At 46.3% G+C, this 27,583-nt stretch overlaps 1 protein-coding gene, 1 non-coding gene and 1 pseudogene across 3 annotated transcripts; all 3 read left to right on the top strand.

The window, feature by feature from the left end:
- The first annotated feature begins 8,271 nt into the window (after positions 1-8,271).
- On the top strand, positions 8,272-15,753 carry GPX5 (glutathione peroxidase 5). 2 transcript variants are annotated; one of them, XM_045800653.2, is made up of 5 exons: positions 8,272-8,358; positions 11,169-11,322; positions 13,854-13,971; positions 14,375-14,474; positions 15,547-15,753. In XM_045800653.2, exons 1-5 carry the CDS (start codon positions 8,272-8,274, stop codon positions 15,751-15,753), a joined length of 666 nt encoding a protein of 221 aa, XP_045656609.1. The 2 variants fall into 2 exon arrangements, with proteins under 2 accessions (XP_045656609.1, XP_045656610.1); XM_045800654.1 differs by lacking the exons at positions 13,854-13,971; positions 15,547-15,753 and having other exon boundaries at positions 14,375-14,436.
- Positions 15,754-20,225: 4,472 nt separating this feature from the next.
- LOC123794463 (oligosaccharyltransferase complex subunit OSTC pseudogene) lies at positions 20,226-20,660 on the top strand (annotated as a pseudogene).
- Positions 20,661-22,165: 1,505 nt separating this feature from the next.
- TRNAI-UAU (transfer RNA isoleucine (anticodon UAU)) lies at positions 22,166-22,258 on the top strand. The gene is given in 2 exon segments: positions 22,166-22,203; positions 22,223-22,258. It is a non-coding gene; the product is annotated as a tRNA-Ile (tRNA).
- Positions 22,259-27,583: the final 5,325 nt, after the last annotated feature.

Below are 27,583 nucleotides of genomic sequence, written 5' to 3'. Positions count from 1 at the left end.
TCAGATTCCCTAGGGCCTGTAACCATCCTGGTTCTGCAAGCGCTCTGAGCAGCTTCGGGAACTCCCAGTGGGTAAACGCCGCCATACAGTCCCCACTACATTCTTTGGAAGGTCCCTCGGCCTGCTGCACAGGAAAGGTACCGTGCGGGCCAAAATCGAGGCAGACAGATCATGTCTTCCTCCCTTCAGTAGTTCATCCAGTCACTCTGTTACCGGGTCCCTCGCTTCTGGTCCCAGATGCAGCGAAGAACTGGAGACCCCAGACCAGAATGGGGAGATAGTTGACTGAGGAGAGGAGTCTAGTACACGGATAAGAGAGAACGCCCGCCAACGCCGGAGCGAGAGCAGCAGTGGCCCCAAGGCCCGGAGCTGCGGCCGTTCAAGCCTGCTTCCTGTGTATGTAGATTTGCTTTGATTGACATTTCTGATTGACAGCTGGTGGTTATAGCCCATTTTGGATCCTGCGCATGCGCCTATCCATGATGCATTCTGTTACAGTTGTATTTGTTTATGTATTGCATATTTATGAGTTTCTCATACGCTTTTGCTGTGACCTTGAGGCAAGTTGCACCTTTCCTGCGCGTGCTCAGCCCTTGGAAGTCCCTGTGGCCTCTGTGGCTAGGCCTTCCCGTCCTGGTGGCCCTCAGGGGTGGCTCCCAGGGTGGCCAGCCTCTGCTTTATCCCTCCTTGCTCTTGTCTAACTGCCTCGCAATGCAGAAAATACATATTGGAAGTCAGCTGACATTAGAATACGGTCTGATTTATTAATTTATGTATGTTTAAAACTTTTTAAAGTTTTACTTATTTAAGTAATCTCTACGCCCAACATGGGGCTCTAGCTCATGACCCTGAGGTCAAGAATCACATTCTCTTCTCACTGAGACAGCCAGGTGTCCCTGTTAATTTACATTTTAATTTGTTCTGTCCACAGGTAGAAACATTAGTTCAGATCTGATCTGATCGATTAAAAGCACATTTTTTGGAATGCTGTGCACTGATCAATATAGTCCAAGATAGCATTACTTTCTCTAATATCATCGAACACTATCAGTTCACTGATTTTTTTTATTTTTATTGATTCATTTTTGACTTAATGTCAAGTAAAAGTCAGTCTAAGTCTATATGAATTTTACCATGAGGATAATGGTGCCTGCTTTAGTCTATCCCCCAGCAATGGACCTTTTCAATCTTAATCTTTCATCTATCATAATAGCTATTTCCACCGGCTATCAATGATCTATGCATTTGACCAGCATACGTTTTGTACCTTCCACGAAATAAAATCTGAGTTTGCAGGGCAGAGAGGTGAAGTGCAGAACATTCTGCCCAGACCTAGAGTTTAACTGACAATGTTAAGATGCTTGTGGTTGACTTTTCGTAACCCCACGCTGGCCTACAGCGTCCAGCACCCACATGTGTATTAACAGTCTGTCTAAAACATGTCCTCGGGGCGCCTGGCTGACTCCGTGGGAGAGCACACAGCTCTTGCTCTTGGGGTCGTGAGTTGAGCCCCACGTTGACTGAAGAGGTTACTTAAAAACAAACAAACAAGTTTTAACTAAAAATAAAAGAAAATTAAAAAAAATAAACCAAAACATGTCCTAAACAGCAGCCTTGGCTGTAGAACTTCCTTAGGTTGGAAAGTTCATTTCCCCTGCTTTGGAAAATCAGGTCATTTGTGTGTCTATCAGGACATCTGCTTCTTGTGATGACCGGCGGGGATCTATGGGAACACGCACAGCACCCCTCAGAGGCCAGCATCTGTCCCCATTGGTTGTGCCGGTTTGGCAGGTTAAATATTTGAATGTCCCCTTTGATTACAGAACCAGTGCAGGTGAAGTTATGGTTTTAATTTTTATCTTGAGATCTATCTGTCTGGCTTGTGTCCACAAATTCACATACAAGTGGATGGCTTTTGTTAATCCCTGGTTTTAACTTTAAATTCTCTTTGTCTTGAATTTGTTTTTCTTTTAAGTTTAAATATATATCTTTCTTAATGGAGAAGAAAGAAGCAAAGTCGATGTGAAGTAACATTGCTTTCTCGTTGTCAACGATTAACCTATCATTTCCCTTAAGTTCTGTATTTATCTCTTCCTTGTTCCCTTTCTACTATAATTTGGTTTGCAAACACACCCACACACTCACAAGAAGTTAGTGGCAGGGCCAGTCACACATGTCTGGGAGGTCCTGGGTGCAGGCACTGGCAGAGGGAGGACAGGGATGCAGAATCTGTGTTCCCTCCACAGCACTCTGCGGACGGCACAACAGATTTCCTATGAACATATCCTGATGACGGATTAATCATTCCTCAGAAGGGCCAAGGTTGAGCAAAGCCAGCCCTTGTCGCCTGCTGACCCAGGAATGGCTCTGGAAGGCCTTCTTATCAACCCAGTCCCTGATGCTAAATTCACTGATCCTCATTCTTTCTCCTTTTTTTTCTTTTTTCCCCCATTTCTATACCTTCTACCCTTCAATGTCTACAATTGCTCTTTTTCTCCCTCCCCATTGTGCACAGGGGAAAAGTTTGGATTTAGGATTTAAACAGATCTGGCTTTGAGTTCTTTCTAGCTATGCAATTTTGAGCAAGTTATATAATTTTTATGTATCAGTTTCTTTTTGGTAGAAGGACATAATAATGACTTTTAAAATAAAGATTAAGAATTTGTACCCGGAACTGTCTGGCACGGAGTAAGGACTTAGTGAATGTTCACGTAAGTTCCACTGTTTCTTTGTCTTCTTCCTTCCTTCCCCTTCCCTCCCTGCTTATCTCTCTTATTTACCCTCTGACCTGCTCTATTCCTTTTCTACCCATTAGTCTTAAGAAGTCCCCCACCCCAGGTGTCTCCAGCATGATACTTTTAGTTAAAAATTTTATTATGGAAAATCTCAGACATGTACAAAGGTAGAGAGGAGAGTACGACTCACCTCACGTATCTATTACGTCAGCCGTGATCAGCACACCTGGTGCTAATTTCATTGCGTCCAGATCCACATGTGCTTCTTTCCACCCCGCCTCCACACAGACACATACTCGCGGAATCGTTCTGAAGCAAATCCCAAGCATCGTACCGCTTCATCTGTATTTCCTGCCTCTGCTGATCTTACCAGAAAGAGATTCCACCTTGTCTCTGGGTGTCCTGGGACGACTGCAGGGAGTTTCCAGGTGAACTCCTGCTGCTTCCCACTGCCCCTGATGCCCTTCCTGATGTGCCACAGGCCAGCAGGTTGTAGGATGGGACAGAAGCCAAGTGGTCTCACTCTCAAATTTGTTGTTCTGAACTCATCTGATTGTAACATGGAGAGAGAGTCTGTGTCTGTCTGGCCCTGACCTTGAACTTGGACAGGGCAATCTTTCCACTTTCCCGGGCATCTAGTTCTCGTGTATACAGCTGTGACCTGGAAAACCTGTATGACACAGTAGAGCTCGAAATTCATAAGATTTCTTGCTTCTTACTCTTGTTTCCCAATCGTCTAGGGGTAAAAAAAAAAAAAACTGATCAAATCAGCTTCAGAGGTGATCAGAACCTCTCAAACTTGGGAACATCAACTGAGAATGTCAGCCTTAGAAGGGACTTCGGTGATTTTCTGATTTACAGGTGGGTAAACTGAGGCCTAGGGAGGTGTCTTCCCAATGCCCCACAGTGCTATTCACGCCATTGGTGATGGCTGCAGGGGGTGCGTGTTGAGGTGACGCATATTTATTCTTTCCCTGGGAGCAGCAAGGGCCGGAGGCACAGACTGGAGGCTTTGCAGGTGGGAGGGCTGGGGTTTTGAATGCTGTGGGTTCCTCAGATTCCGGTGGTTGTGCATGGACACAGAGCTCTCTCCCACGCCCTCCCCCAGCCCATTAGGACAGGAGTAACAGACAAGAACACTGCCTAGGGGAGCACACAGCCTTCCTTTCACTGCCTCCCCAGCCTAACCCCCAAGAAGCAGAGCTCTTCCAGCCTTCCTCCTTCCTGGAGGCCAGGGAGGAAGGCTGCGTCAGTGACACACCCTTCAGAAAGTCCGAGTGCCAGGCCAGCCACCTCTGTGAAGGTTCAGGGCCATGGTCAGGCTCGACCAGAGCACAGCCCCAGACCTCAGCATGTTTGGGGAAGGAAGTCAGAAGGTTAAAAGAACATGAGGATGAAAATTAAATGTAAAAGGACAGTAGTCTCTCTAGGACTTTCCTTCATTTCCAAACATGTTTTATGGGAAATGGAGCCGAGAGTGGAGAGACAGGTGGATTTGAAGTAAAAACTCAAGTTTATGGTCTAAGTCCACACTATTCTGAGACTTTGCCCAAGTCACGCCCCCTTTCTGATCCTCACTTTCCCACTACAAATTCGAGCAAGGAACCCATGGCCTCCGCATGAGAAGGGCTCAGTGGGAGGGCGAAGTGGGGTCACTGGTGTGAAGGACATTTGTGAACTACAGATATTATATAAGCATACGCAATATTATTTTAAAGGAACGGGTCTTACGCCCCACACTTGCACCCGGAGTAAGGAAAATCCTGGCGGTCTGCGTGGGGATCTCACATGCCCACAGAGATGACCTAATTCAGGGGAAATATTCAAGTAAAACTGTCCCCAAGTAAATGGGGACAAAACTCTCTAGGTCAGGTTCGGGTTGCCGAGGCTGGGTTTGAATCTGGGAGGAAGACGTGGACAGCACCTGTGCAGAAGTGGAACTTGTCTCCTTTATGATCAAAGGAACCCAACTTCTGTTACTTTTAGCTAAAACACAGGAAACTTGGTATTGATTTTCGGGGAGGATGAAGTCATTAACAGGCTTTATTTGAGTCTTTAGGCCACAGCTCACTAGCTGCGTGACCTCTCCTCATGAGAGTCCCAGCTCAAGGAAAAGTCGGAGTCTGAGTGGGAAAAAGCAGGCAGTGGCTGAGACATAGGGATTTTCGACACCCTGCCTATTGAAGATTATGCACTACTTGCAATTGTAGGATTTTCAAAGTCAGAAAATGACAGGAGTTTATGGCCAGGTTAGATCCGGACGGGTCTTCGGCCTTAACGCTACGGCTCAGGTCACAAACATTGCCACTTCAAATCTCGTTTGATAGAACTGCATTCCCCGGCCTCTCGGTGGGCATAACTGTAGAGATACCTTGGAGCAGGGGCAGAAGCATCTGGAAGTACTCGGAATAACTGACCTCTAAGTTCAAGAGTCTAAGTTCAAAGAGGTGTGTTTTAGAGAACGTGTGGATTTAGGGTGTGCGCAGAGACTGGCGGGAGGGAGTCCTGGGGGGAGGTCGAGGGTACTGTCAGGGCAGGTTTGGGGACCTACCTGTTCAGGTCTGATGCTCTGCTAACCCGGTTAGCCTGACTTTATCAGTGGGGCGTCAGCCGGCAGGTGCCAGAGGCTCAAGGCTGCAGGAAGGGAGGAGCCTGGAAGAGAGAAGACAAACAGGAGATTATTTCCACATTCAAGACAGGAAAGGACAGGGACTTGATCAGCAGCCCTGGTGGAAGGGGAAGAGGAGGCAGCAGCTGCTGCTTATAGGCAGGGGGACCGAGACAGGAAGCGCCCCCTGAGGCCTCCTGTGGACAGTTCCGGAAACTTCTCCCAGACAGAGTTCTTGTCTTGGGGAGACTACAACAGTGGGACACAGAGACGGAGGAGACTTTAGGTCACTTGATCTGACCAGCGAGGCAGAGTTTAAGATGAGAGTTTCTCTTCTACTCTGGGAGTTCTTGCCTACCGAGCAAAGATAGAACCGTGAAGAGAGGGGGGAATTTCAAACAGTAGGCGGGAGCAGGGCGTGATTCCACGGGACTTTGGGGAAATCGGTTTTTCTGCGTCTGCTCTGCTCGGTTTCTTCCTCTGTTGAGTAAACATGGGATGTTTACCTTGGGGCCAGGTCGGGGCTTGGAGTTTAAATGAATCATCTTTGTTTTTTTTTAATCAGCCGTGTCAAGTTCACATTATTCTCCCAATTTGACAAACGAAAACTGAAAACCGGAGGTGCAGAGGGTAACTTGCCCCAGGTCACAGAGCTTGGGAAGTAACAATTAAAACCGTGATTCTTAAGGCTCGAGGTTTTGATCTCCATCACTTTGCACTGAGAGAGAGGGGACCAGGCGGGGGTCAGCACCGGCAGGCAGCAGACACACAGCACAGGAACGGGGGCTCAGCGGCCTCCAGGGCTGTGGGACTTTGTGGCTGGGTCAGAGGTCATTGTTGTAGGCTCGCCCTCCCCCCACCAGATTAGAGGCCTCTGAGGAGAGAAGAGGAATCTGGGGGAACAAATAGCTTCTGTTTTCCAAGAGACTGAGGAACGCCCAACTCAAAGAACTGAGCCGATCAGACTTGAGTTTTCAGGAGGTGGAGGCCGTGCTCCCTGTGGCCCTGGGGAGGGCAGCTGGCGGCCGGGCTGGCGGGAGAGGAACTTACAGCAGGGGAGGGGTGTGCCGTCTCAGCACAGGGGAGTTAGCAGAGCGAGCTGGCTCGCAGACCCTGGGGCTTGGGGGGGACGGGACGGCTGTGGGAAGAGAGGTGACGGGAGGCAGCCCGACCCTCCTCAAGGAATCCAGTTTCCAACGTCTCCTTGTCTCTCACCACAGCCGAGCCCAGGGAGCTGCTGCTCTCAACTCCGACGACGTGGGGTCAAAGCTTGAGGAACAGCCAGGCCACACGAACGCCCCCCCCCCTTTACTCATTTGCCTTCTTGTCGCCATTTCCCCAGTCTTCCAGGAGGCAGAGCTGTTTCCTTGCCAGTTCCCCCCACAGCCGGGAAAGTGGGAGTGAATTGGGGACAAAACCATTTTTAAAACATTAATATAGTAAGGGGCGCCTGAGTGGCTCAGTGGTTAAGTGTCTGACTCTTGATCTCAGCTCAGGTCATGAGTTTGAGCTGGGTGTGCAGCCTACTTAAAAAAAATAATACAATAAGACAGTCACTGCACAGCCTAATGATGATAAAGTGCCATAAATTTAAGAGTTTGATTAACTCAACCCTTTGAATCTTATGTCCAAATGGGGGGAAAAACTAAGTGATGTTTTAAACTTCAAGGGGCTAATAATCTGATGAGGAATGCACACGTTTTTCAAGAATACAAACAACGGGAATATTAAACACATTTTACCCGTGGGGAGAGGGGAGGGAGAATGGGGTTTGGGAGTCAAAGCCTGGGAATAATACACGAAACAAGACAGGGGCCTTGCAAGGACAAACGATCATGAATTCCGGAGCGCGATGAACTCAGGCCCCAGCACTTGGGGTCCAAAAGTAGACTGTATTGTACACAAGAGGGAGGAAGATCTTGATAAGTCTCCTGAGGGGTGGGGTGGGGACTAAATATGTCATGTCCGTGGGAAATCCGGCAGTTCCTAGGCTCCCGGTCTCTGTCCCGCATCTGGTCCCGGAGCGGAGACCACTGAGCGGCTAGGAACGGTATCTTTCTTCTTAGAGGAATCTGTGTCTCCTGTCCTTATTCTCTCAGGCCCTGGGGCTTCCCGGAGATGAAGAGCACTTTTAAAAGAACTGCACTCAGAATGGTGGATTATCCTCCAGAAAACTGCCCGCCAGGAGTCCGCCTCCCCCGTCTGGAGTGCCAGAGCCTCCGGGGCCTGGCCCACAACAGCAGGGCGGGTGACGCCACCCACGCCTTTCAGCTTTGGCCGATCTGATAAACACAGAATACATCCTTTCTTTGATTATTGGGAGGAGAACATTGTATCCCAGCACAGACTCCGTCGGGTTTATTGTTTGCGGCCCGTTTTCTGCAGGGCTGGGTGCTTCCCTTACTGGTTTCTCAGCACTTGAAGGCTGTTGCATAACGAACATAGACATGGGCTCCCTTCATACATGTTGAGAATACTTTTCCCTCCTCGGGGCCGGTTTCCTTCCAGATCTCTTGAGAGGTCCTGGGTGGTCCACACATCATGATATCAGGGATGGTATTCGGAATGTCTGTCGTCCCGTTTGCAGTGACTGCACTGCAATGCTGGGAAACGTTGTCTGCCTCTGGACCCTACTATCCATGCGGTTCAAACACACAGTAATCGTCAAGGACCATGGGTGCTTGCCCTCACCTGTTCATAGTTCTGCCAGAATTTATACGAGTCCCAGGTCCTCATCGCACCGGTGAGCACTGAGTGCCCACGGGGGTGTGTGTGGGTGAGGATGTGGTTTAAATCCTACGTCCCCACTCATGCCCCAGAAATCCTTGCCGCCTTGTGCCCGGCCTGCGCAGGCTTGGCCAGCGCATCAAAAGGCTGCCGGGGTGTGCGAGATCTCAGCCTCAGACACTAGAGCTACGGGCACTAGTCATGACTGCACGGTTGAGGGCCGCCTACCTTGTACCCCTTCTGCTAGTCAGCGTCACGCAGACAAATGCCAAGCTTGAGAAGATGAAAGTGAGTGACCTCCAGAGATGGCGGGGTAGGGCTCCAAGGTCGAGTTACTGCTCTGTCCTGCTGCAGTCATTCTTGTAAGACTCTGACTTCTGCTTTCTTTCTTCTTGTAGTTTTCCATTAACCTTTCTTTTCTTCTTGCCTCTTCTTCCATCCTAGAAATGGGTGTTCCTTGAGCTGAATACCGGTGGGGAGAGTCTCCTTACTGTGGTCCTTGCTGTCCTGCATCTCTAGTTATGGTGGCCTGGACACCCTTCCAGCCACACCAGTATCTGCACCAGAGCTGGGCCCAAGGCACAGGAAGGCATCGGGCTTCACAGTGGGGGGCAGGGTTTAGAGGAGAGGGTGGGCTAAGTCATCTCTGATGCAGCTCATGGGACACTTGGGTGAGGTAGAAAAAACCAATGTGGAAGTTTTACAGATGGATAAAGTCAGAGAGTTAATCAGAGAAACATAACACACAGGCAAAATAACTGGAGGTCTAGGGGCGCCTGGGGGGCTCAGTTGGTGAAGCAGCTGGGTCTGGCTCAGGTCAGGGTCTCAGGGTCCTGGGACAGAGCCCAGAGGGGAGTCTGCTTCTCTCTGCCCCTTCCCCCTCCCATGTGTGTGTGTTCTGTCTCCCAAATAAATAAATAAATAATTGGAGGTCTAAGGCAACTGGGTTTAGAATCAGGAGTGTTGGATCTGGCCTCAGTCTAGTCCCAGTTCACGGCTCAGTGGCCTTCATGATGAACCGTGGGTATAGCAGTGGGAGGGGCAGCTCTGGGAAGGGCGGCAATGGTCTGGGTGACCTGGAGGCAAAATGGAGTCATGAAGTGAGAGGCAAGCAACCTTCCCTCTGTGTAGGGGGGCGACCGCTTCTGGTCTCGGACAAGTCCCTTCGCCTTTGTCAGCCTCTGCTTCTCATTAGAAATTTGTGGGCAACAGGTGAGCCGCGCTGTGACACTAGAATGTGCTCAGGGAAAGGCAGCTCTGGTGAGGTCTTCCCACCTTTCTGAGAGTGACGGAGAACCTCCTGGGTGGCCCTCTACTGCTGAGAATTGGTGTGGCTTTTCTGTTACTCAGGGCTGCCTCCTTGGGTATGAAGACCTGGACCCTGGGCTATAGAATTTGCTTAGTAAAAAGCTGAGTCTGGAGGTACTGGTGATGTATCATATGGACTTAAATACGTTTGAAGCAGCAGTAAGTAACCGGAGGAAGAGGGCCTGAGAAGGACTCCCCAGGTCCAGAGTCTCTCTACAACCCCACACCCTGGATACCCAACGTGATTTTCAGTAAATTTCATTGCAGTAGCAAAGGAAAAAAATAAAAGACAAATTCTTAAAAACATTTAGCTTAGAATCATGGAAATCGAGATGGATGACTTCATACTGTACTCTCTTTCCGCATGTCTCAGTCTTGCTGGGATGCGTTGTGTGTGCACTTGGGAAGGTACAAGAGCCTGCATGGAGAAGGCACCTTTCTGCCCAGGAGCAGGAGCGAGTACAAGAGCCTGGTGAGCTAGTGACAGACGCAGTTGGCCTAGGAGGTTGGAGAAAGTCTGGCTTTGTTAGTGTTGCATCCAGGTAGTGGCGGTTGGCTAAAATCCTTTCTAGTCCATCGGATTTCCAGGGAGCCTAGTTTAATCTTAGTTTAAATCTGGACCTTCCTCATCCCCTTACGTCCTTCTCCCCTTTCTCGGATCAGTTCCTCTTTGCCTTTTTCTCACCATGTAGTTCGGTGGCTTCCTTCACACTTCCTGTGTCATACTCCCTGTGCTCCATGGGCGACTGGCAGCAGCTTTCCCAATGTTGGAAAAGGGGTCCTTCACCGACCCAACGTGGATAGAGTGGAGGAAGAATAAGGTGAGATCTGCCTTGTAGAGGAATTTAAGCTGAGAACAGGCAGTAAGAATGTCGTGGACAACTTATTTCTGTTATTTGGAATTTATTTGTGTTACATGGAATTCTGCTCAACTATGTTCAGGAGATTTGGGGACGAATAGGATAGATGGAGCCAGTGATGGAGGTGAGGATTAGACTCCCGGAGCTCAGTGGGGCAGGTTGGGGGGCTGGTTATGCGGCACCTGGGTGCTGCCGGAGAGATTTCTGTGGCACTAGCAGATGATCTCGTGCTCTCCGTCTGCCGCTGGGAGCCACAGACAGTTTCACAGCAGTGGCTTGTGTGACCATCTTAGAGTAAGAGAGTGACAGGACAGAGAAGACTACTCAAGGCACAGCTAATACTAGGTTCTAGAATGTTAAACCGGGAAGGCCCCTGGAGGACCTGGTCGGAATCTAGATGAATGTCTTCATTTACCAGTGGGGAAGCTGAGGGTCAAGGATGAGAACTGCCCAGGCTCACAAGAGCACGTGGCAGCAGAGCTGGCTTCTGATTCCCAGGTCAGAGCTCTTTCCACTATGTAAGCAGTCCAAAACCTTCCCTTCACTGGGAGAATGCAGGCAGGCTACCTTCAGTCCAGAGCCAACCAGAAGCACGAAAGGCAATGAGATTTTCTTTTTGGCCTCACTTCCTCCCTGGTCTTCCCATCCCAGTTCATGAATCTCTGCTCTGTTCATCTCATCCCAGCACATTTTCTGGTATCCTGCCTCTCCCAGGATAACAGGAGAGGGCACTTGACAGTTTGTTGCTCAAAAACCAGTGGCTTCCAAGTCACAAGACTTAAGTCTCAATCCTGTCATACACACCGTAGACAAGTCCTGTTTGCTGCTTGGCTGTTTTCAGTTAATGCAAGTACTACCCTTTGAGTGCTTTGAAAGCTTACACAGATGTCAGGAATTGTTGTTATTAATATCATTTTTTAAATCTTCCAGATGGATTGCTACAAAGATGTGAAAGGCACCATCTATGAATATGAAGCCTTCCCTCTGAATGGAAACGAACACGTTCAGTTCAAGCAGTACGCGGGCAAGCACGTTCTTTTTGTCAATGTGGCCACTTACTGTGGTCTGACAGCTCAGTATCCTGGTAAGAATTCACAGCCACATCTCCTTGGGACTGAATTTTCCAGCTCATTATATTCTAAATCTTAATGAGAATTATATTCTCATTACATATAAAAATCAATGCTCATGATCAAGTGACTTCATTCCCTGATGTCAGGAGCCACCAAGCAATGGCCCACAGGCCCAATCTGGCCAACCCGCTTGTATAAACAAAGTTTTTTTTATCAGAACATAGCCACGCCCCTGCACTTACATACTGATTTCATACCTCCAGGCAGAGGTGAATAGTTGATGAGAATGGTGATGGAGACCATCTGGCTGGCAAAGTCTAAGGTGTTTACCATCTAGACCTTTACAGAAAAAGTTTGCTGACTCCTTCCCTATGTCCTGCCTCTGCTTTGCTCCTGAGAGTTCCAGGAGAATCAATAAATCTCTGAGGACTAGGGGTCTCTCCGCAGATTCCAGAAGTCTCCTTGGTAAATACCAGAGACAGGATCGATGTTTCTGAGACTTTTCCAGAATTTTACAGATAACCTACAAAGACAGAGGGGGGATGGGGTTTTATACAGGAGCCGTGTCTGGCTGGAGAGCTGGTAGACCCGGTGCTGATAGAGGCAACTCTTCTGGCTCCGACTCAGTGCTTCCCCCTCTCTGTACGTTACTCAGGAAGGGGTTTTATCTTTCTCATACCTCAGACCACGTGATTTAGAAGACAATGAATAAAGAGTACAATTAAGGGTACCTGGGTTGTTCAGCTGGTTAAACGTCCAACTCTTGATCTCAACTCAGGTCTCAATCTCAGGGTCCTGAGTTCAAGCCCTGTGATGGGCTCTGTGTTGGGAGTGGAGATGACCTGAAAAAAAGAAATAATGAATGGGATGAATTTTACCAGAAACAGAGGGACTTATATTTAAACTAACAAGAACTTCATCTTTTGTTGTTTTTTATTATGTTTTGAATAGGTAATATATTCACAACTCTCAAAAATTATAGGAATCTAAAAGTCTACCATGAGCAGACATTCCCCTCTCCTTAGATGACTGGTATTGTCATGTGTACAAAATATATAGAGTTTTTTTTCTGCATTCCCCTCCCATTTGCAGCATAATGTAAATACTACTTGCCACTTTGCTTTTTGTTTTAATTAATAAAGTACTTTAGAGTTCAGACTATCTCCTCATTCTTTTTTAAGACTGAATAACACTGTGTTGGACCATAATTCATTTTACCAGTTTACAGTGACTTTAAAAATCAACTTATTTAGTCCCCACTCCGTAAATAACAGACAAGGACACTAAGGAATAGTTGCTTAAGGACTGGAAGACAGGATTCCTAATTTATTGTCTTTTTCCTGGAGGAAGTGATCATGTACAGTGACTGAAGACGGGGGGAAGGATGTGGGGAGAGGTACTGAGGAACCATATGGAATCAGGAAAACAATCTCTAGTTTGTGAAAAGGAAAGAAAGAAAGATAGAAAGGGAAGGGACGGAGAGGAGAGGAGAGGAGAGGAGAGGAGAGGAGAGGAGAGGAGAGGAGAGGAGAGGAAAGAAGAAAGGAGAAGGAGAAGGAGAAGGAGAAGAACAGGACTCAGAGGACCTACCAGTTGACCAGCTGGCCATGCAGAATCTGAGTGGGACTGGCTGGTGTTTGTCAGGGGACTGAAGCCACATCTAGCCCAGGAAGTGTTAACAGAGAAGTTGATTATAAACATCTGAGCAATCAAATTGGAAAACAGTAAAAGGGAAGGTGCAGTCTTGTGTTTGGGCATGTCAGTGAGGACCACTAGGTAGAATGTATCTTCGACATCCTGAGGATTGTTGAAGAACACCAGGAAGCTAGACCTGGAATTTCTCTGGTTCTCTTTGCACCTGTCAGGTTGATCTCTGCTCCCCAGGGGCATCCAGTCTCTACAGAGGAGAGAAGCCCATTCTCGTCATCTGTGTCTTTCCCTTTAATAAAGAAAGATTCAGTCTAGCAATTAATCAACCAGGGAAGGCAAACTTTTGTGTGTGTGTGGTTAACTAAAGACATAATATAAAATTTACAGTTTTAACTGTTTCTAAGTGTACTGTTCAGTCATGGTAAGTGTAGTCACATTCTTATGAGACGAATCTCCAGAACATTTGCATCTTGTCACACTGAAACTGTACCCATTAATAACACCTCAATACACTTTCCATAAGCAGTTGCACCTTTTACAATCAACAGGAACCTGGTGAGGTTCTGAATAATTGAGATGAGTGGGGAACGTCTCAGAAGAAGGGAATCAGAGAATTCTCTGGGATGGGACCTGGTCACCCCTGTTTTTCAGGAAGGGCCCTCGGCTGATTCTGATGTGCCACAGATTTGGGGAATATTACCCTATAATAAAGGGCTTTTGAATGCGTGTCTGGAGCTCCAGCATCTAACCTCAGCCCTGCCACTAAGAGTCTTTCCAATCTAGAGATTCTTCCTTCCTGAGGCCTCTCTTTCCCTGAAAGCGCATATGGATCGTTCTCTCCACAAAGCAAGTCTCCAGTCGGGCCTCCTCACTGTCCCTTCTCCACCCACAGAGCTGAACGCACTTCAGGAGGAGCTGAAGCCCTCGGGCCTGGTGGTGCTGGGCTTTCCCTGCAACCAATTTGGAAAGCAGGAGCCAGGAGAGAACTCAGAGATCCTGCCAGGGCTGAAGTAAGTGCCCGCCTGGATCCCCAGAGGAGGCCCCTGTCTACCTTTCTTTGGTCTCCAGAGCCACTTTCATACTGGGGACTTCCTGGGCAGGTGGTAGATTGGGGGCACCTGCCAACTGACCTCAGCGTTGTCCGACCCCGACGTGATCCTTCTCCCTGGGAGTGAGATCTGGAGGCACCACAGAGGTTCAGGACAGACACCGCTGGAACAGAAGCAGAGCAGGGAGCACAGCAGAACGGAGAAATATGATGTGAACCAGGGAGCCCAAAGTCAAGGAATGGCCTTATTTCCCCTTCCCAGCCCTGTCTTCCACATCTTTTTCCACATCCCCTCCCATGGTGCCCCATCATAGCTGTCTCTCCCACTTTCTGGAACTTCCTGGGAACGTTGTGGCTCGTTGCAGGTACGTCCGTCCAGGGAAAGGATACGTACCTAATTTCCAGCTTTTTGAGAAAGGGGATGTGAATGGCGAGAAAGAACAAAAGATCTTCACCTTCTTGAAGGTGAGTGAATTATTGACCCAAACCTCTTCTTCCCCAGTGTTCCTAGCATAGAGCTGGTTCTGGTGGAAATGGACCCAAGGCTCATGCCTGGAAGTGGCATTGGACTCTTGGCAAGAGGTCTCCACATTAGCACAGAGATCGGGGTTTAATTCGTTAATATTTATGAGATTCTGGCTTTCGGGATGGAGAGGGCTATGTAGAGTGGTAGTGTTTCCAAGGACCACCCTCGTTTGCTCATTGACATTCATTCATTCAAGGTACATTGGCTGAGTATGACGCAGTTTGCTAAATTATGTGGATATAAAGGAGGGTAAGACACAGTCCCTAGTCCTTGATGGGTTCCTACTGGAGAAGGGGAAGTAGAAATCAACAAGTTAATACCATGTAGTAAGTGCCTTTTATGAAACACTGACTTTTAGATACAGAGAACAGAAGGCTGACAGGGTCCCTAACCACCAGCTATTGTTTCTAAATGCTGGGTGGCAAGCCAGTGCTGGCCCAGACAGATATTTTTATATACCCTCAGCAAATTGAAGAAAACAGGGCAGTGTAAAGAGGGTTTCATAAACTCAACAGACTCATAGGATTTCCCTTTATTCTGAGATTAGGACCTATATGTAATTTATTCTTACAATAATCTTTTTTTAAATTAAATGATGAAGTGATGCTGCTTCTCAAAAGTTCTATTATTTGACAAAACAAAATGTTGGAACTCCATGTTGGTCCCAAAGATATTTTTGGAATGCTACTGGACCAGAAGCCCTAAGACCTGGGAAACCGCATTCTAATCTAAACCATTCGCTTTGCGGAAAAGGAAACTGACAGCCACAGAGGTGACGTATCTTACTCACAGTGGCGTGGTTTGTGATCACAGCGGTTACAGGGGAACAGGAGAAGGGAACAGACTTTTGCTGTTACATCTACAACCATCTTGATCACTGGCGTGGTGGCAATCCAGAGGATTTGTTAAGAATCACAGGAAATCAGAATATCTAGGTATGGGAGGGAGCAGATTCCCTGTGGGTGACAATAGCAGAAATGATGCTGTTTGTTTGTTCCATCTCTGCTTCAGCTCTCCTGCCCACACCCCTCTGAGGTTCTGGGCTCATTCAAACACATATCCTGGGATCCCGTAAAGGTCCACGACATCCGCTGGAACTTTGAGAAGTTCTTGGTGGGGCCTGATGGAGTCCCTGTCATGCGCTGGTTTCACCGGACTCCCATCAGCACTGTCAAGTCAGACATCCTGGAGTACCTGAAACTGTTCAAAAGTAAATAGGAAGGCCGAGTCTGGGGAAGAGCCACCCTGCTTCTTATCTGAAGACCTTTAAAAAAATTCCCTATTTCACTACATTCTTCCTAAATGGCCTCCACTTGACTAAATCACTCTATACCACCAGAGTTCCCACTCTCTACCAAGTAGATTTATATTTGGAAGGCTACTGATATTTCTCCTTGCAAGAGTATATATGTGGGAGAAGAAGAAAAGAATGGAAACCCTAAATCCTCAGACCTCTGTTATACATTTAATCACTCCTCTCCATCAAAGGAAAATCAGCCTTCCATGAGGATGGTTCAGTCTGCCACGGCATCCTGAAGAAGAATGTTCCTAGACAGAATGTTCCCCCTTCTCTCTCTACCCTGAAGGTGTAGAAGTAACAGTGGGATGGTAGCCGTACAGCCCAGGTTCCACCTCATAACACTCTCCCTCCCCTAGGACAAACATGTATTGTCAGTTTCCAAGTCTTCTCAGATCAGTGTTCATCCATGACACCCACCCTCCCACACGCACGCTGACTGGTCATTCTGGTTGAGGGGCTCTAGGGTGGAGTGGGAGCAGGAGACTGTCTTGCATGGAGAGAAGGCATCTTCATGAGAGTGGGACCCAGAGCCCCTCTCTAATTGAGATCCTACAGAAACTTCCCTACTGTTTGACCTCCAGTGCACTCCGGTTATGACACTTGGGCAAGGCATCCTTTGAAGGATGGGCTTTCCCCTCTCCACCCTGGAGTCCTCAGCCCCAGAACCAGCCCTGCACTGTCTCCAATAAAATGTTTTCTGCAGCATCTGGCATCACTGTGGTGGTTTTTTTTACCCTATTCTGTGCTCAAACTTTTCTCATCTCTCTCTTCTTTCTCACTGTGACTATCACAGATGGTGTGTTTCTCAGATTACCTGAACCCCTTGGATAGAAGGAATTATCCTCCCAGATCTTTGGGAGGTTGTCACCTGGTGGCTGTCAACCGTTATCCCTTGTTAGGAATTATCTCAGGTTGAGGTCATGTCCCCTTTCCAGGGGCAGCCTGTATCCAATTACTGGTCTGTGGAGGGTATAAAAGGCAAGACCTGACTTCTCAACTTGGGACAGCTCTGAAGGGCCCGTCCCAGTTGCAGAGACCCCAGAGGGTCTGAAGCCCTTCTTGACCCTGAGGTAGTGCTCCAGTAAGCTTTGCAGGCAAATCTCCATCTTTGAGTCTTTACAGGCAACCCAGCCCACAACGGTTGGTGCCAGAAGGGATCTGAGGAAGAAGGTGCTAAGATGAGAGCTTTGAAGCTGAGCTATCCACCATCCAGGCGGCAGTGAGGAGAGGGGTGGAGCGCAAATAGCCACCGGCATAGAGTAGCCGTGCAATTTTCATTTTTTATTTTTTTAGAGAGGGAGAGAGAGGGGGGTCGCAGAGGAAGAGGAAGAGAGAGAATCTTAAGCAGACTCTATGCCCAGTGCAGAGCCCAACACGGGGCTCGATGTCACAACCCTGAGATCATGACCTGAGCCAAAACCTAGAGTCCAATGCTTAATCGACTGAGCCACCCAGCTGCCCCATAGCAATTTTTAAAACTTTCATCAAACCTGAATGAGGTGGTTACACTGGTGAAAGGATACGTATCGGTGGGTGTGACGTGTCAGGTGCCTGAGAAATGTGGGAGAGGCAGTACATTTAAGGCAATTGTAAGGTGGTGACTAGAAGAAATTGATGCTTTGAAGAGAGATGATCAAAGGCTGCGGGTGATATCTGACCCAATAAAGGCTAAAGGTGGAAGCCAGAGTGCCTCCATAAAAGGAGATGAAGAACCTCTCATATCCTGCAGCCCGAGAGCACAAAAAGCTAAGGTTCAGGTCCAAGACTTAATCGTAGGAATAGCAGAGCTCCAAAGAAGGTTAAATTCTCAAACTAAATTATCTTCTATGTCCAGGTCATGGCCTTGATTGGAAAAGACTAGAACCTTGAGACACTGGGCGGAGACATCTGGTTGGATGCATTAGAACATCTAGATCCCCAGATTTTCCAAGACCCCCCAGTCTCCTTATTCAGGGTAAGCATGTCCCTCTTGCTTGACAACAATGCAGAAGCTCTGTTCTGCCAAACATCATGGGCTCTGCCACCTACTCAACACCTGTCCCATAAAGAACTAGATCCTAAAGGTTCTGGATCAAGGGGCACGGAACACAAAGTTAGCTACAGGAGAGCTCATTGATATTGGAATATCTTCCCAAAGTGCAGAAATTTTACACATTGGCAGGAACGCAACACACTGTTTGGATTCTCCTGCTTGGAAAAAGAAATGGCTCTCATTAAATGTAGTAGAAATGCCAGGATTGTTGTGCCTGATGACAGAAAGGAGGGATCAAAAGCTGAGAGAAGTGTCCACACTAGAGTGGATTTACCATGTGATGCTGGAAACTCACTGAGGACGATGTTGCAGGAGTTGGAAAGAAGAAAAAGGGATGTGCAGGATCACTGAGAGGATGTGTGGTGAGCGTCCTCGAAAGGCCTGGGCTGATACGAGAGTCTGCTATAGAAGTAGCCTCACTGTTAGTAATGTGGATTATAGGATCCTGAAATGATTCAGGCCAGACTTGGCAGCACTCACCCATCAGAATCTGTGTGTGTGTGTGTGGCAGTCAACTCTCCAGAGTGTTGGAGACGATTCATAGAACACAGCTTCCCTAGAAGCAAAGCAGATGAGCAGCCAACACAGGTTATCATTGTCTGTACAATCAGCGGAAACCAAGAATAGATAACCAGGAGACTGAGCACGGCAGCCCCAGTTACAAATAAAATGACAACACCTTGCTCAGCTTCTGATCTTGAACCAGTTTTCAGACCCAGAATCACTGACAAAAGGAGAAGCCAAGTCTTGAGAAAGCAGGAACTGCAACACCACCACAAATATATAGAAAGTAATTTCCCCATTCCTTTCCTAAAGGGGCTTCTGACCATTCACTCAGTAACCATAAAATCAGGAAAGAGAAATACCCTAACATTTCAAGAACTGTTGTACATACGATCCAGGTGGACATGGATACTGGAAGGCCTAACATGTTGCCATGGCCCCGGTGAGAATGGAGGCTATGGGGACCACGCAGCAGGAGTCCTGGCCCAGGTCTGGTTCACTGTTCATCCACTAAGGCCATGGATCCATCTGGTAGAAATGTCTCTTGTCCCCAAATGATATACATGGTACTTGGCAAACTGCCACATTGACATCTTCGCATGTGCTGTAAGAGCTATCACAGTAGAAAAGGCCAAGTGAAAGGCCTGATGCTGACTCCCAGATCCACAGCCGGGGAAGTAAATGAGGCCGTCCTCCCCGGGAGAGTGACAGGTGGACCAAAAGGATGCACAATCGTCTCTGCATATAATGCACCAGCTTGTTCCTACAAAGAGTAAAAGAAAGACCCTGGAAAATGGCAGTGGACCACCTACCACAAACTAAACCAGGGACTAGCCCTAACTGAAACTGCTGTACCTGATGTGGTATCTTGGTTAGAAAAGATTGATTTAGATCCTTGGATTCTTTAAAGAAATAAGTGGAAAATAAGATTAAGTGTAACCTTTTTTGGAGCCATTAGTTCAAAAAAAGTAATCTGAACACCATCATAAAGTCTTACCCTTGACTCATCATACTTTCTACACATCCCGACACTACCACCTTATCCCCAAACCTGGCTCAGAGAACATTCACGTTTGCTCAGAAAGTATTAAGGACACTGACCCTCTGGGAATGTTGTCCTATCAGAGACTGACTTCTCAGCTAGGAAAGCCACATTCCTACTCAGAAGACAATGTTTATGGTTTTGGGGTCAAAGACAAGAGAGGACCAATGGGTTGGTCAGACCTTTGGCCCCTCCCCAGGACCAAGAATTGTGCTCGCTCTTTAACTTAGGCTGGGATAGTCCTAGGAAGAGAAGACACGGAGTCAGAAAGACAGCCTTTGCTCTGGAGCACTGGTCCTCAACCTCTAAAATGCACGTCAGTACCAAATGTCTTCTTCTTTTTTTTTTTTTTTTTAAGATTTTATTTATTATTTATGTGACAGAGAGACAGCCAGCGAGAGAGGGAACACAGCAGGCGAGTGAGAGAGGAAGAAGCAGGCTCCTAGCGGAGGAGCCCGATGTGGGACTCGATCCCAGAACCCCGGGATCACGCCCTGAGCCGAAGGCAGACGCTTTAACGACTGCGCTACCCAGGCGCCCCCCAAATGTCTTCTTTATCAGAAGAGAGGTCAAAGACATCCAATTAAATTGTGATAGATCAATGGATGGATTGAACATTGTCTCTTACACATAATGTAAGAATGTGGAATAACGAGTCATATGTTCAGTTCTTAGAAGAGGTCCAACCCCAATAGCTAGGGCTATATAAGTGTTTCCTTTAGCTTGACCATCATGGGAAATAGTTTATGTTATAGTGTTAAATAAAAATTAAATACTACAGGGGGTCAAGAGCTGCCCCTGCCACCACCAACATGGAGACTTTGGACTGAGTCCTGTTCTTAGTGCTCGAATGACCCAAACTAAAGCTGAAGGAGCCACCTTGGGTGCACTTGCTGTGGGCCGTGACTGTGTATGCTCCGCCGGTGGTGTTCTTCCTTCCTCATCACCAGAAGAATCATTGATGATGTTACTGGTGAACCTCCGAGTGTTGGCTCTATGACCTATGAGCACGGGCATCAGAGAGCAGTAGATTGCTTGGACGATATATTATGGAAGGACTCCAATCCAGCTTCCTGTTTACAGTGGGAGGCTTAGGGCTCATAATCCTGGATGGATCGAATGCACCAAACATTCCAAAATTCAGTAGATTTCTTCTTCTATTTATTGGATTTGTCTGTGTCCTATCGAGTTTTGTCATGGCTAGAGTATTCATGAGAATGGAAGAGTCGGGCTACCCAATGAGTTAAAATGCCTTTTGAGAAGAAATCAATAGATATTGAATTTGCTCCTCTTAATGAAGTTTTAAAGGCTGTACCAATCCTCTGATGTGAAATATGGGAAAAAATGAAAAGAACAGAAAAGTGAACACTTTATCTAGTGAAAACATAGGAAGGTATTAAAGCTTGAACTAGAATGTTTTCTTGGCATCAGAGACAAGCTTATCATAGTATTTTTTCCTGCTAGTCTGTACTGATGTAACAACGATGATAAGTGGCATTTACTTATTAGTTTTTCATTTCTTAAAGAAAATATTTTCCAGGGACGCCTGGGTGGTGCAGTTAAGCCACCCCTTGGTTTGGCTTAGGTCGTGGTCTGGGGGAACTGGAATTCAGTCCCTTGTGGGGCTCTGTGCTCAGCGGGGACTCTGCTTCTCTCCTCTGCCCATGACCCCACCACCCCTCTGCTCTCTCTCTCTCTCAAATAAAGAAATAAGGGAAGACATGAAGAAAGTTTGGGGCACACCAATGAAAAATTAAAACCTTAAAAAATATATATACTCCAGTTTTACAACTATAATATTGAACAAAGTGATTATTTTCTACAGCCCCCTTAACAATTCTTGGACATGACATTTGTGGCTTTCAAAAATCAATGTAAAAGTCAGGAAGTGAGATCCCCTAAGCTGAGAACTCTGGACAGATGATCAGCTCTATGGTACCTATGGTATTTGCCTTTACACAGCGTGTGACGATACATTATTTCAGATATGTATGCAAGACTGTTTCTTGCACAGTAAGACGTATTAAAGGAGCAGAAGTTAAAATTTTTCTAATTAAAATAATAAATACATATATATTATATTGTATATACGTGTGTGAGGGTATAGCTACAGCCACGCCCACTCCAAAAATACTCCAATGAAAACCTTCACAGAACAAAGTCTGAAATGAGCTAAAACACAAGTCAACAGTGGATCTGAGTACGAGACTGTAGAAAATGTTCAAATTATGATCACGTTGTTTCCTGCATTTCCTTCGCCCGTGTTGCAGCTACATATTTGGAAAACAGTGCTATTTCCGAAGGAAATACTAGCTCTCTGAAGGCTTCAGGGTAGTATTTTCCATCCTCAGGTTAGAACCCAGCAACCAAGGGCCGGGCGGGCAGGGGGTCCTGCGAGGGAGGAAGGCGGGCGGGGCTCCCCGGCCGGAAGCGCAGGAGTCCGGCAGGTGGAATTCGCTCCCCCACGTGGGCACCTCCGCCAGGGTAGGAACAGGCTCGCCTGCTTTGCAAGGAGTCGTTGGGGCCGGTGTGCCTCCTTCCAATGCCTTCGGACACCGGTCTGCGCGCGGAGGGCGGTGGGGATCGGAGCCCAGCCGCGGGCCTCTGCCTCCGGCGTCTCTGGCGGCGGGGGTCGCGGGGGTCGCGGGGGTCGCGGCCCGCCGGCGGGAGGCTGTGCGGGTGCGAGTCCCTCCGGCAGAGCGGTCCTGGGGAAAGCATATTCACTGCACCGCCGCAGCCCCGCATCCGCGCAGCTCCAGTGGCGCAATCGGTTAGCGCGCGGTACTTATAAGACAGTAGCTGGTGGGCGATGCCGAGGTTGTGAGTTCGAGCCTCACCTGGAGCAGCTTTTACCACTCCTCCGACCCTACAGCTCAATGAGGGACCGAGCGGACCCCTCAGGGATGCTTACATCCCACCCCGAGCCTGCTTGTCATTTGTCCCAAAACTCCCTGCTCGGGGTCCTGCGTCACCAAGAGCCCGGCGTTTTTGGCGCCTGCCCTCTCCCCACACCCCTGCTAGTGTCTGACGGTTGCCCCGGCGACTGTTCACAGCAGTCAATTCAGCGAGAAAAGGACCGTCAGACAGAGACTCGGGCCGAGTTCAAGTATATGTAACAATTATAAAACTTACTGAAAAATAGTCCTATGCCTGCTTTGCTGACTCCATGAAATGTGGACAATCGTGGTTTTTAGTTAAGTATTTCAGTGGAAACTCTCCTGTCTTTAACCTGCCTTCCTTACCTCAGTTTCTCCACTCCTCCGGGCTGCGTCCGGGATCCTCACCACTCAGGTCCGCGAGGCCTGTCGTTACGACGAAGACACAGGTGCTCAGTGTGAGAAAACGAGCTGACCCAGTACCACGTCCGACCTGAGCGGGAATCTTGCGTCTAGACAGTCGGGGTTGCCAGAGGCACCCTGCAGACAGGGACAGAGCTCTGCAGCTGCCCCGGGAGATGTGAAACCGTCCGCGTCCGTGCTCAGCACCGTCAGGTCTCTTCCAGATGCCTCTGCAAGTCGGAGTGTTCACAGCCCCGCCCCCCCCTGAGCTGCCCACCACGAATTACGGTTCAAAACCAGGCCCACAGACCAACTTTAGGGGGACACTTGGTAAGGAAGTGATAATGAACAGTTTCCTCCCCGAGATGTACAGTGAACACATGAATAGAGGTTATTCACAGAGTTGTTTTCAGTTACAAAGGAGATAATAAATTATCAATTAATTAATGGCCACAAATTCCTCCCATCTCTCTGCTGTCCCCTTGCAAGGTGATTTTGTGGTATCTTCCATCAAGAGATGGGGTCTGTTTCTCTCCCTCTTGTATGTGAGCTGATCTTGTGATTGATGAAATATAATGTTGTGAAAGTGATTTTGCAAGAGTTCCGAGATAAGGCCTGGAGAGGCCTTACAACTGCCCCTCTTGCCCTCTTGGGACCCTGAGACCCACCATATGAAGAAAACCGGTCTAACCTCCTAGAGGAGCACATAGAGAGAGAGAGAGAGAGAGACGCTGCCATCCTAGCCTTCCCAGCCTTGCCAGCTGACACCCCACACGTGGACCATCCAGCGCCAGTCAGACTGCCAGATGACTGCAATCACATGAATGACCGCAGGCAAAACCAGCAAAAGAATTGCCCAGCTGAGTGAAGCCCAAATTGTTAATCTGCAGTAAATGAAAGAACACTTATTGTTTTAAGCCACTAAATTTGGGTGCACTTTGTTATAAAGATATAGATAACTGTCAAAAGCATTTAGCACAGAGTAAGAGCCTAAGACAAATGAGCAGATTATTACTTTGGGGGATCTTCTCATTGTCCTAAGCATTAGGTCTTCTCTGTTCTTGCTGCAGCATAGAGACTCCAAATCAAGGGAACCTTGGGCTATTTAAATTTATTCCAGGAGTAAGCTGTCTCCTTGGGTCCTTACACCAAGCCCAGAGTTGAAAGGCCCAGAATTTCCACATCACTAGAGTGGATAGAGGTATGACTGAATAGTCAGTGTCCACATTCTTTGCCTGCTTTTGCAAACAGACTAGGCTGTAGGATCCATATTTCTCTCTAGCTGCATTTTCCCAATGCTGGCTATCCTTTTGTTAAATGTCCTGGTTTGCCTTGTTGCCCGTGACAAGGAGACAAGGGGCTGATACCCACATTGAAGAGCATTTGCATATTGAAGCAATTTAGAGATACCAAGCACTCGCACCTGGTAGCTTGTTGCCTAACATTTTTTAAAGGAAATCCTATAACAGAAATCCATAGGGGTAGTATACTTGCTGTCCTGGTGGCTGAAAGTCACACGTACAGTTCTTTTTTCAGATAGGTCTCCAGGACCTTCCCACTGGGTAACCCACCAAGATACCACATGTAGGCCAAACTTTTTTGCTTATACAAAAAAGCAATTATATAAAACAATATATGCATAACGTATTGTTGGACCTATAACAGAGAAATGTAATATATTTGCCAATAACAACACAGAGAAAACAAAAAGTAAAATGGCAGATATAAATACCACTATATCAAAAATAACCTAAGTTGTGAATGAATTAAATAACCAATCAAATGGCAGAGACTGTCATACTGGATCAAAAGATCCAATGTATGTGGTCTACGGGAGACACACTTTAGATTCAAAGATACAATAGATAGAAAATAAAAGAATGATAAAAAGATAGATCATGGACACAGCAACCACAAGAACACCAAAGTGTCTATGTCTAATATTACACAAAAAGACTAAAACAAACAAAAAAGGTTCTAGAGATAAAGAGCAACATTTCATAATGATGAAAGGATCAATCCATCAGAAATATATAACAATTATAAATATGCATGCACCCAATGAAAGAACACCAAAATACATGAAGCAAAACTTAAAGAAATAACGAGATGAATAGACAATTCAACAATAATGGTTGGAGATTTCAAAATCTTACTTTCAATAACAGATGGAACTAGACAAAAGCTCAACAAAAAATAAAAAAATAGGGGCGCCTGGGTGGCACAGCGGTTAAGCGTCTGCCTTCGGCTCAGGGTGTGATCCCGGCGTTCTGGGATCAAGCCCCACATCAGGCTCTTCTGCTATGAGCCTGCTTCTTCCTCCCCCACTCCCCCTGCTTGTGTTCCCTCTCTCGCTGGCTGTCTCTATCTCTGTCGAATAAATAAATAAAATCTTAAAAAAATAATAAAATAAAATAAAAAAATAAAAAATAAAAATAAAAAAATAAAAGATCTGAACCATATTATAAACCAGACCTAACAGACATCTATAGAACACTCCACCATCAATAAATAAATACATTCATCTCAAGTGCACATGGTACATTCTCAAGGATAAACCATATACTCATAAAACTTGATAAATCTAAAAGGATTAAAATAATACAAAATATATTCACCAATCACAATGTATAAAATTAGAAAGTAATAACAGAAAGAACTTGATAGAACTTACAATTATGTGAAAATTAAGCAATATACTCTTAAATAACAAATGGGTCAATGAAAAAAAAGCCAGTAGAGAATAGAAAATACTTCAAGATAAATGAAAATGAAGGCTTAACATACCAAATCTTATGTGATGCAGCTAACATAGGGCTTAGAAGACCATGTATAGCTATAAATTCTTACTTAAAAAAAACAAACAAATACCAATCTCCAATTAATAACGTAACCTTCCACTTTAAGGCACTGGCAAAGAAGAGCAAACTAAATCTAAGCAAGCAGAAGTAAGGAAATAAATATTAGAGTGGAAATTAATGAAACAGAGAATAGAAAAACAATAGAGAAAATCAATGAAACCAAAAGCTGTTTTTTTGAAAAGATCAACAAGACTGACAAACCTTCAGCTGACTGACTAAGGAAAAAAGACGGTGGACTGAAACTCCTAGAATTAGAAGTGAAAGAAGGGGCATTACTATAGACCCTACAGAAATAAAAAGGGTTGTCAAGGAATACTGTGAAAAATAGAACACCAACACATTAGATTACCTAGATGAAGCGGGCAGATTTCTGGAAAGACACAAACTAATGAAACTAATTCAAAAAGATTAGACAATATAAATAGATCTATAATAAGCAAACAGATTGAATTAGTAACCAAAAAACTACCAACAGAGAAAAGACCATTCTCAGGCATCTTCACTGCTGAATTCTACCAAACATTCAAAAAAGAATCAATATCAATTCTTTACAAACTCTTTTTTTTAAAGATTTTATTTATTTATTTTTTAAGATTTTATCTATTTGCCAGAGAGAGAGCACAAGGAGGGGGAAGCAGCAGGCAGAGGAAGTCCAAGGTGGGGCTTGATCCCAGCACTCTGGGATCATGACCTAAGCCAAAGGCAGATGTTCAACTGACTGAGCCACCCAGGCGCTCCTACAGACTCTTTTTAAAAATACAAGAGAAGGAAAGACTTCCTAACTGATTTTTATGAGGCCATTATTACCCCAAGGCCAAAACCAGACAAAGACATCACAAGAGAACTATAGACCCATGTCTCTTATGAACATGGATGCAAATCCTCAACAAAATACTAACAAAATCCAGCAACACATAAAAGGAATTATATACCATGACCAAGTGGGATTTAGCCCAGGAAAGCAAGGTTAATTTAACATGCAAAAATCAATTATTGTAATACACCACATCAACAGAACAAAAAACAAAAACTACATGTCATCTCAATAGATGCAGAAAAGAACTTGACAAAATCCAACACCCTTTCCTGATGAAAATCCTCAATAAACCAAGAATAGAAAGATACCTCCTCGGGGCGCCTGGGTAGCGCAGTCCTTAAACGTCTGCCTTCGGCTCAGGGCGTGATCCCGGCGTTCGGGGATCGAGTCCCACATCGGGCTCCTCCGCTGGGAGCCTGCTTCTTCCTCTCCCACTCCCCTGCTGTGCTCCCTCTCTCGCTGGCTGTCTCTCTGTCACATAAATAAATAAAATATTAAAGAAAAGAAAAGAAAAGAAAAGAAAAGAAAGAAAGAAAGAAAGAAAGATACCTCCTCAACCTGACAAAGGACATCTGTGAAAAAACCCCACAGCCAACACTATAAATGCCATTTTTCTTTCGTTATGTGTCTGTGGATGAGCTAACTTAAAAAATTTTAATGCTGTCAAATTCGTCAATCTTTTTCCTTATTGTTGTCATGTTTATGAAATTCTTCCCAACTCCAAGTTTAACAAATATATTCTTTATAATTTTCTAAAATTTGTATATATTTGTCTTTTACATGTAAGTCTTTAGCTCAAACAGATTTTTTTCTATATGATGAAGTACAGGTCAACACATTTACATTCATTTTCTCTAGAACTATATACCTAAAAATTCACTCCACCCTCCATCTGTAGTGTATCCTCTGTTCTCTCAGGTGTCCACATGAGCATAAGCTCTCTGTTACGTTTGATTTCTCTATTTACCTATTCTGGCCAGTGCCATGCTTCTTTAATTACTGTTGAAACTTTGAATGAGTCTTTTTTTTAAAGATTTGTTTATTTAAAAGAGAGAGTCAGTGCACGAGTGGGGGGGGCAGAGGGACAAGGTGAGAGAGAATCTTAGGCAGACTCCATGATCAGCACAGAGCCCAAGGCAGAACTTGCTTGATCTCTCAACCCTGAGATCATGACCTGAGCCAAAATCAAGAGTCAGATGCTTAACAGCTGAGCC

Source organism: Ursus americanus, chromosome 32 (genome assembly GCF_024610735.1).
Source record: "Ursus americanus isolate L20-20 chromosome 32, mUrsAme1.1.p, whole genome shotgun sequence".
Taxonomy (NCBI): Eukaryota; Metazoa; Chordata; class Mammalia; order Carnivora; family Ursidae; genus Ursus; species Ursus americanus.
Note: the sequence above shows the minus strand (reverse complement) of the source record. Positions and strands in the feature narration are given on the sequence as shown.

Bases quoted from the DNA above. Each gene is read 5' to 3' on its own strand.
- GPX5 (XM_045800653.2), top strand. From the start codon at position 8,272: ATGACTGCACGGTTGAGGGCCGCCTACCTTGTACCCCTTCTGCTAGTC. The intron at 8,359-11,168 runs GTGAGTGACCTC...TAAATCTTCCAG, and splicing joins CCAAGCTTGAGAAGATGAAA to ATGGATTGCTACAAAGATGT. The intron at 14,475-15,546 runs GTGAGTGAATTA...TCTCTGCTTCAG, and splicing joins AGATCTTCACCTTCTTGAAG to CTCTCCTGCCCACACCCCTC.